This window comes from Verruconis gallopava (genome assembly GCF_000836295.1).
Source record: "Verruconis gallopava strain CBS 43764 unplaced genomic scaffold supercont1.199, whole genome shotgun sequence".
NCBI lineage: Eukaryota > Fungi > Ascomycota > Dothideomycetes > Venturiales > Sympoventuriaceae > Verruconis > Verruconis gallopava.
Window position 1 is genome coordinate 1 of NW_015622335.1, and position 9,407 is coordinate 9,407.

The 9,407-nt window shown below is 51.8% G+C and overlaps 3 protein-coding genes across 3 annotated transcripts; 2 read left to right on the forward strand and 1 right to left on the reverse strand.

Moving 5' to 3' along the window:
- Nucleotides 1-90: 90 nt before the first annotated feature.
- Nucleotides 91-1,384, forward strand: PV09_09802 (uncharacterized protein; the record flags this gene model as incomplete). Its single annotated transcript, XM_016363944.1, has 1 exon — nucleotides 91-1,384. The coding sequence occupies one exon, from the start codon at nucleotides 91-93 to the stop codon at nucleotides 1,072-1,074; it is 984 nt and encodes a 327-aa protein (XP_016208226.1). The 3' UTR covers nucleotides 1,075-1,384.
- An 839-nt stretch (nucleotides 1,385-2,223) lies between these two features.
- On the reverse strand, nucleotides 2,224-4,066 carry PV09_09803 (uncharacterized protein). Its single transcript, XM_016363945.1, has one exon. The coding sequence runs from the start codon at nucleotides 4,002-4,004 to the stop codon at nucleotides 2,337-2,339; it is 1,668 nt and encodes a 555-aa protein (XP_016208227.1). The 5' UTR covers nucleotides 4,005-4,066; the 3' UTR covers nucleotides 2,224-2,336.
- Nucleotides 4,067-4,215: 149 nt separating this feature from the next.
- Nucleotides 4,216-8,236, forward strand: PV09_09804 (uncharacterized protein). Its single transcript, XM_016363946.1, has one exon. The coding sequence runs from the start codon at nucleotides 4,337-4,339 to the stop codon at nucleotides 8,036-8,038; it is 3,702 nt and encodes a 1,233-aa protein (XP_016208228.1). The 5' UTR covers nucleotides 4,216-4,336; the 3' UTR covers nucleotides 8,039-8,236.
- The last annotated feature ends 1,171 nt before the right edge of the window (nucleotides 8,237-9,407 follow it).

Consider the following 9,407-nt stretch of genomic DNA (forward strand, 5'->3'; position numbering starts at 1 on the left):
TTGATGTTTTTCGTGCGGACCCAGCGAGAACACAATTGGCACAGTCCGCCGTATAAGTTTACACCAGAGCAGTTCGAGAAGTTCAACAGGATGATCGAAGAAGCGAACCGTGTGATTGACGGCGAGGCACAATATGACGGAGAGAAGTCCAGGATGAGTGCGATACAAAAAGCATGTTTGGATTTTTGTGTCGAGTTGTTGAACATGGAGATCGAGTTCAGCGAGTATGAAAGTGCATTAGTATATGCATTGGCCGTTTTGGGCGTCAGTGAAACAGGATGGCGAGGCCCGGATTCATACCCACCCATTTTATCGTCCGTGATCAAGTGCGCCAGGTTCATGGTGGTTCAGAAGGCCGTTCACATGGCGAGAAGCCCAGTAGAGAATGAGCATTTCGCAGGCAGGCGGAAGATGGATTTGGACGAGGATAGTGGATACGACAGCAATGGTACAGCAAGTCCAAGTCCGTCGTCCAGGGTTCAGTGGAGAAGCCATGGCAGGTCAAGCAGCCCAATCCCACACGAACCGGTGTCGCCGAACCGGTTTAGATGGGCCAGTTCATCCGTACATGGTCGGAGCAGTCCAGGCAACCCATCGAGTCCAGTCATGGAACCACGGGGCCGGCCGCAGACACGTCGTGCAAGGAGTTGTTTGGATTTCGTGAACGACATGATGGACCAATTCATGGTCCGCGGAACGAAAGGCCCAATACAGTGGATGTTGGATTTGCGGACATATAGATTGAAGATCCATTACAATACGACCAGCAGTGGCCATGTCGAGTGGTGTAATGGTGACGAGTTGTTATACAAGAAAGCGCAGTTCAATATGGCCCAGTTCCGCGGCATGGTGCACGGGTTGGTCGAGCAGATGCGACGGATCATGTTTGACGAATTGTTATTTTGTGGCGGTAAGAAAGCAAAGGACATTCCAAACGTGCCATGGAATACCATTCGGGACGATCCAACCAATACAACACCCGGGTGGAGTTTTTTGGACGATGAGCGCACATGGTTACCTATTAACAGCAAGCAATGGTTGTTCGACCGCATTGGACAGCAACCCGAGGTTTGACGAAAGTTCGAACGAATCGGATCTAAGTCCGGGTTGAATGGGATTGAAGTGGAGAAGTATATGGCCAGTATTGTGCAGTTTCGCGAGAAGTTGTTAGTAGCGGCGCATATCACGGGAGGGCAGCCCGCGCGTGGGACCGAGATATTGAGTATCCGGCATAGCAACACATGGAAAGGCAGACATCGAAACGTGTTCATCGAGGACGGTTTGGTTGTGTTTGTGACCAAATATCACAAAGGTTATGCGTTGAGTGGTGACGTCAAGGTCATTCATCGGTATTTGCCCCGGGAGATAGGCGAGTTGGTTGTATGGTATTTGTGGTTGGTGAGTCAAGGTGATGTACGTACCTTAGGGTTAGGCTTCAGACGTGAATTTACTGTCTAAAATTCATTTTATCTTGTAGAGAATGTCTCCAGCTATCTAGGGAACCCATTTTTATCATAATTGGTGCTGTGTTGCGAGACAGAGAGTGCGTTGAAAAACTAGGCTGAATGTCGTGATAGACCAGCTTTTGGTGTTTTTGGGTGCGGCTATCAAAAGCGTTACAATTCGTGATTGGCCAGTTTTCGGGTCAACACACAGCGCATATACAATAAGTAAAAGACATATAAAATACATTTATGAAAATCATGGAGTTAGAGCTATCTAGTGATTCTATTTTTAATATTATATATGTACTGTTGTTGGTGGAAAGACGTGTTGAAATAGACCAGATTCTGGGTGTCACAATTCCGTGATTGGCTGAAAGCTGAGTGGCCAAGAGCGTTACAATTCATTTGTGACGCAACATACAACACATTAGCAAGAGAAATCAAATATAAAAATTATATAGAATGGAACCAAAGAATTCACGCTGACATAAAATATTTATTAATATGTTATACATGTAGTGTTGCGGCGTGAGACTTGAATACAGTGTGAAAGCGTCACAATTCAGCGGTGTTGTGTGGCGTTGCGTTTGTTTACCCAAAACACTTCAACCATGAGCGTATTTCAACGACAACAATATCATTTACAGGGAGAACCAGTAAGAAATACACGTAGAATATTAGAGATATTAACTATTTGGTCAAACTAGAGTGTATAGGGTTAAACACGACGCTAGGGGTGTAAAGTGTATCTTCATAACAGTACTGAATAAGTTTGGCCAGAAAATATTAATTTTTAGATAAATCAAACCAAACCATCTACACCTTTCCGTTAGAGTCTTTAAAAGCACGTTATTTACCTTCAAATGATATATTACATCGATTAAAACAATTTTACATTATTTCCTCATCCTCCGAGTCATTTACAGATCGATTTGGATGCGATAGCTCAACGATCCTGTCTTCACCGCTCTCTATCAGCCACGAAGGGTTTGGAGACCAGTCCATAGCGATGGCCCGAATCTCATCCTCCGAGAGGCGCTCGATGTGATTGAAGCCGGTAGGTGGCGTCTGAGAAGTAGCTATCTGACGGAACATGGCCATGAACGGCGCAGCAAGGTCCAAACGGTTCGGTCGAAAACGAGAGACAAGATGATGGAGAAGTGTGAACAAAGGCTGCGGAAGACGCTCAAGGGAGCTGTGAGACATGGATTGACTTGGCCATAGGATCAAGGAGGCTGGGCCCCATTCCTGCCGTAAGGTGTACCATCGCTTGCCCTGTTCGATGACTTTTCCTAGAGAGCGCCAGTGCTTGCCGGCGATAGACTGGTCGTCACGTGTCGCTGGTGGATCAACGCCTGGATGGGCGGCACGGAAGAGCTCGATTTTGGAACTGCTTGCGACCTGTTTAGAGCCTTGGGTGAGTAGCGTCGCCGGGGCTAACGAATCGTCTAGGCCAGATTGAATATCGGGGTCGGCAAGCTGCTTCTGGATGTCGATGTAATGGGCGTAGATGTCGGCGATAGCGTTTCTATAGACAGTTTTCTGGAGCTGAGATGAAGCACTCGAGGCTGTGAATTCTTGATAGGCAGCCTTGAGTTTTTGACGAGCGAGATGCAAGGATGACAATTTGGCTTCAGTGGAAGTATTTAGGGATGACTCAGACTGGGCGGACGGTGGAAGAGAGGATTGAGGTGTTTCTTCTACGCAGCCGTGCACGGGGAGCACGGGGAAAGTAGGGTTTGGTTGCGAATCGCGCGAGGTGGCACGCCAGTACGTCAAGATCTTCTTCCACTCGATGAAAAGAGCGGCGCCACCTACATTCCAGGCGGCATCGAAGATTTGAGGGAGCTGTGCCCCATGGGTTTCGTAGAGGTCGTTCTGGTCGAGAACAAAGCGTTTGATGTCGGACCACTGTGTGTCGAACATTCGTATGTTTTTCGGGCTGGATTGCATCTGACGGAAGCGATCACCAATACCGTCCAGGATGGATGAAAGATCATCGTTGCGTTTCTGGCGCTTCTTGCGTTCTCTTGTGGCATTGACATTCGTCACGGATTGCAACTTTTCGGGAGTCGCATCTTGAATTGGCTCATCTGGTTCGGGCTCTGAAGCCGGGGCTCCGTCAAGGTCTTTGTTATGGTCAACAGGGGTTTCTGCTTCTAGTGTTGTGTTCCCTGGTGTTGCATCGTCCGATGCTTTTTCCGGAGCTGTGTCGAGTGGTGCGTCTTCTTGCGAGGAGCTTTCAACAAGGGCTTGTATAAGCTCGATCTCGTCGATAGTATCGGCCTTTCGCTTGCGGGATGAACGCGTAGTCTGGGTAGAGGCTTTGGTGACGTTCGTCCTCTTGGCGATTGTGGTGACTTCCTGGACAGATCGCTCCTGCACGGCAAAATTGATGGCAGCGTCAACTGACCTTGCGATAAGATATTTTTTGGAGGCGTCGTCAGGGTCCTGCACCCAGGCTGCTGCATTAGTTGGATGATCGAGGGTGGCTTTGAGACGGCTGCAGCTAGCACAAATATCAACCATTAAGGTGGGTTGACGCTTGCAAGGAGGCATTCCGGCGTGTATCAGGGCAACAGTGTATCTATATGATAACAAAGCGGTAGCAGCGTGGATTTTCTAGACTCTCTGGTTCTATGTTGCGCGGCGTTTTTTTTGGCCTTTGGGCAGAAAGGGGCTCAAGACGCCACAGATCACAATAGTAGCTTAGTTTGGTGTTTATAGACACGGGCCGATATACCGAGTCACATTTCATCACATGCTACGCGTTATCACGGCCAAATCGGATAAAAAGAAAGTAAGGGCTGAAATGGTGAACGAAATAAAGAGACCACTATGCCTCAAGAGGGGCGAGGCAATTCGATCACATTCACTATATTACCAAGATCATGGCGAAGAAACGAGGCCGCCCTGTTTCAGCTGATACTACGAACGAAGATGTTCTACGGAGACGAGAGCGAACTGCGGAGCGGACACGTGCCTATCGTGAACGAATCGCCCAGCAATCAGAAGTAGCTGGGGCAATTGTGCCGGGGGATGATGTTGTGGTTCGAAGAGAAGCCGCTGCAAGGCGACGAGGTCGGCCTCCAATGACTGTTACAGATGAAGCCACTCTACGAAAACGAGAGAAGACGGCGGAGAGGGTCCGGCGGCTTCGAGAGAAGCGTGTGGCAGCTTTGGCGGCAGCTGCCGCCCGGTCACCAACACATGAGCAATTGGTGCAGGCTGAGGCCGTCACCGAGCAGTCCTTTGGAGAGCAGGAGTCGGCGCCGACGTTGACAGGAGTCGGCTTGCGTGTTCAGGACATGGTGCTCGCTCAAGATTCGAATGATGCCCAGCTGCAGTGGGACGCGACGCCCGTAGAAGAGCATGAGGCGCTGTACGGGTTAGAAGGTCTGACCATCACAGACGACCAGCCTGAGGCTAGGGGCGGCCACACTGGCATAACTAGATTCTTTCCGACTATTCCTTCGAGCAACCCATTTTTTAGGACAAGACGCGATGTTGCGGAAGGGCCGACGAGCGACTTACTACAAGAGGAGGAAGCACACGAGGAATGGCATGAGCTGCATATGGATGAGATGGATGACGGTGTCAGTACACGAGCGTTTGGGTCGGCTGTTCGGAATAGTCAGGCCGAGGCGTCGGATGAAAGCTCAACGTACGACTTTGTCTCTGAGGTGTCGGAAGGAGACAGCAGTGGCGAAAGCGAGGCCGAGATCTCGGCTCATGAATACACCGTACAGAAGTTGTACGAAGAGTTGCAGGGTGGCTTCCATGGATGTTCAGCCGAACAGCATGAAGAGGGGCACAGGCAGCATATGCAAGAGGCTGGAGACAACCACCATGGGCTGGATGAGATTTTCAACGATCAGACCTTCCCTTCGGTGATCAAGTTGCCAGACTTTATGTCGGCGCAGAGGCTGGCACGACATCGCCAGCCTACTGCGGCACAATGGCGTGCTATGTACTGCGGCGTACCTGTGGATCAGACGCACCCGCAGCCATACCCATATAACGTTTGCCTGCACAAGGAAGAGAGTCGAGAGATGGAGGCCCAAGTTGCCTCCGACATTGACAGCTTCATGGGGTTTTTCCGCTCCCTTGCCGGGGCGCGGCAGGGGATTTGGTACCAGCCAGCGCCACAGATGAGGCAAAACATGACGAATGATGTGCACCTCGAGACACATATGTTTGGGGACGGCGTTGGTGACGGAGAGGTGCCACGCCCTCGGCTCGCGATGCTGAGGGATGTGCCTCATTTCTTACTGGGGCGTGTTGAGAGTGCACACGACATCACTGTGCATATATTGTTTCCACACCTGCCAGCGAGGCAGGATGGCACATTCAGGTCGCTTACAAATGACCAGCTGTCGCGGTGGATGGACCAAGTCTTTCACCCGGCCGTATACAAATATCTGGGGGCACATTACACGCAGCATCTTCCGGCCAGCCACCGACATGCGCTGGCCAATTCTCGGGCGTACCAGGTCGAGGGGAGACTCATCGACACGGAGAGTTATCATGCGCAACGTGCCATTGGATATCATCTCCAACCAGAATACGTGGATGATATCTGGACGGATATTCTGGATACTATTGCGAGCAAGCCAGGGCTGGCAGATTTTAGGGAGCCGCAGCTCTATTTCTCGGCCAAGGGGACGAAGCTGCAGTTCAAGACAAGTCCGTCCAGACCTACGCTGTTAGGCGCGATGAAGAATTTTCAGAGCTACTTGGAGCGAGTGCTTGACATGGACTACGTATACCAGGATCGATTGTATGTAGATATTGGAAAAGAGATCTGCCCGCGGACTGGGCTGCTTGCTTACCAGAGAATGAACATGGACGAGGAGGCACAGGTGTACCAATGGAAACGGTGCTGTTTGGAGTCGTATATGGAATGGATGTATGACGGGCAAGCGCCCGGCATCGGGCAGGGACAGCGTTACTTCCATCAGAACATGCTGTACGAGGCAAGCAGTCTCACGAGCGTGACGCCGAAGAGGTCAAAGCTGAGGGAAGGTGGGTTGATATACAGCCAGTTTTACGGGTCGAGCAAAGAGATTGGCGATGCGACGAAGAAATTTCCGTTCGAAAATGACGGGCTGGAGGAGATGGCGCTGGACCGGCAGATACGAAAGGGCGCGAAGCAGGCGATGGGCGGTAGACGGAGAGAGGCGAAGGTGATTGAGCGGGCATACTGCGCGAGCAAACGACGGACGCAGGTGGCACTGACGGACTCGATGAACAAGTCATTTGGGATTCGAGAGGAGCATAGGGTCAAGTGGTCTTTATTTCTCGGTCTCATGGCACGACTAGAGTTAGAGCAAGGCGAAGAGATGGAGGATTTGCTGGTAGATTGCCCGGAGTATGCTTGGTGCATACGGACGCGGGTATACCTGGACTACCTTTGGCGGAGGGCAGACAAGTTCGCAACGGGCTTTGAGATTGTGCTCGCGCGGAGTAACCGCGAGCTGGTGACTTGGGAGCAGACGAAAATGATGGCGATGTTCCTGCGGTGCCTACGGTTCGTGTTCGGAGGACATATGCTGGAGAGGGAGTCTGCGCTGTGGTGGAGCCGAAGTGAGCGCGAGGCGACGGAGGGACGGGAGCGGCGGGTGTGGTATGGGCTGGGTTTCCGCAACACGTTGAAGCGGTACGGGTATTGCTGGCTGGAGCCACGGTTCGACTGGAAGAAGTTGCAGTTCCTGGAAGAGGTGACGGATCAAGTGCTGTTTGGGAACAGCACACTGCGGGGGCAGTACCTCAGAAGGGGAGGTCAGGCGCGCGAGTTCTTTGGGGCGGCACGGCAGCTGGAGCTGGCGATGGACTGGATAGACAAGCACGAAGCGGACCGGACGATACGGGAACGACTGTTGGGATGGATGGCGCACATCTGCCTGCGACAATTCCGGCAGGACGTCATGGAGACGATCAAAGGAGAGATACGAGAGGAGCGGCTGGAGGAAGCATTGGCGGGTGGGCAGGGATTCTGTCGAGAGTATCTAGAGGAGATGCTGACGGACGGGGTGCACCTCGTGTCTGGCAACCGGAGCGATCTGAAGGGCGAAGGGGATCTCCGAAGGTTCCTGTTCGATTTTGACGATGGACGAGCGCGGACACATTGGGAGGATGGACCGTACCGCAAGCTGTACCGGCGGGGGCTAACGGGGTTGGGGATGAAGAACAACGGCAAGCGGTTAGGGGAGCGGTTTTCAGAGCACGTGTGGCGGAAACTATATGCGTATCACTGGGTGCTGCCATATCCGAGCTCGGAAGTGTTCACGCAGACAACAAAGGAAGGGGAGAGGATGTGGTACTCGGTGATCACGGATGCAAGGGAAGGGACGAAGCTGGAGACGTTAGAACCGAAAGCATGGAGGTGGGGACGCAAGAAAAGCAGGTCGGGGGTGCCGGATGAGATTCCGAAGTGGGTGGAATGGGAGAAGGAGGAGTGGGTGGAATGGGAGAAGGAGGAGTGGGTGGAATGGGAGAAGGAGGAGTGGGTATCATGGATAGAAGGGCAAAAGGAAGAGCAGGAAAGGCAGAAAAGGGTTAGATCGTCTATGGTGATGATGAGGTTCGGGTAGGCTGGATGGACGGTAGAAGAAGTGGGTGGTTGGAAGGATGATCTAAAGAAAGAAAGAAGGGAGAGGGTTGGAAGGTGCTAAATATAGAAAAGGGTAGAGAGAGAGTATAAAAGACTAAAGAGGGACAGCATTCAGGCGCATACTGCGGGTGGTGTAGTCAGAAGCAAGCCTAAACTGGAATGATAGCAGTTGATGATGTTATCCCGCCCGGACATGTAGGTGAAAGAGTATGGGCAGAGACCAGTAAGCATGAAAATATGATTGTAGCTGTGCTAAAACAAAAGTGAGTGAAGTGAAGTTCAACCCACATTGTGGGTTGAGGAAGACGGGTGAAAAGTGGAGCACAGCCGTTAGATGTGGCGCATTTGTCGAAAATAGTAGAAAAGCGAACGAGCAGCATGCATGGCAGCAAGTGGACAGGAAAGGCTAGGCCGAGCCTGTATAAAAGTAAGGGTACTGTGTTAGGAAGCACACGAGCGTGATACGAGGCTTGCGATAGGGTGATGACGGCGCAGAGGCCATGGAGAGCGGTAAGATGGTAGCGAATCTAGGGCTGAGGATGAGGATGAAAACAAGAAGCATGGTGTCTGACAGGCTACAGGTCGGTCTGAAGCAACAGCAAGGGCCTATATATAAGATCAAATGGTCGGAAGCGAGAAGTATCAAGGAGGTATATATAGAGTAGGGAGGGCCGATTTCTGGTCCCCGTCGGAGGGGCGTGATTTTAGGACGGGAGCGACAAGCGTGGCGCATGAATAATGATGGAGGTGGCGCAAAGATGGGAAAGCAAGAAAGCGATGTCTGCGAAGATAGGAAAGACAAGGATAAGCGAACTAGAGGGCGGCAAGGCAGGGCAGGATTCGAGGAGGACAGCAAAGAAGCCGGCAGGGCAGCGGAGACGGGCAGAGGTGTCGAAGTGATTGTTCTGCGCTTGGGCCAGCGGTTCGGGCGGGTGGTGCGGCGGTTCTCCGGAGGCGAAGAGGGTGAAGTCGGAGGCATTTCCGGAGGAGTTTTGGAGATAAGGAGTGCAGAGGTTGTTCATTGGGGAAGGGAGATTTTATACAAGAGCTTGGAGGGAGCGGTTACAGGAGGCGCGAAGGGCAGAAATGGAAATGCAGAACTCGGATTTCAGAACTCGGGTTGTGGGTGTTGCGGGCGCTTAGCTCGATGGCAGCGTATGACGTTAAGGCTAACCGTAAGGGAAAAAATTTCCAGTACAGTAGGTTAAGGTAACGTGTGGGAGGTTGAAAGGTGAATGGTGGTTAGGGTTGGCTAACGTACGGCGTAGGATTATGTGGAGCGTGCGCTAGGGTGGGTCAAGTTTTGAAAGGAGGGTTAGGCATGGGCTGGCGGATGGGGGGAGGGTGGA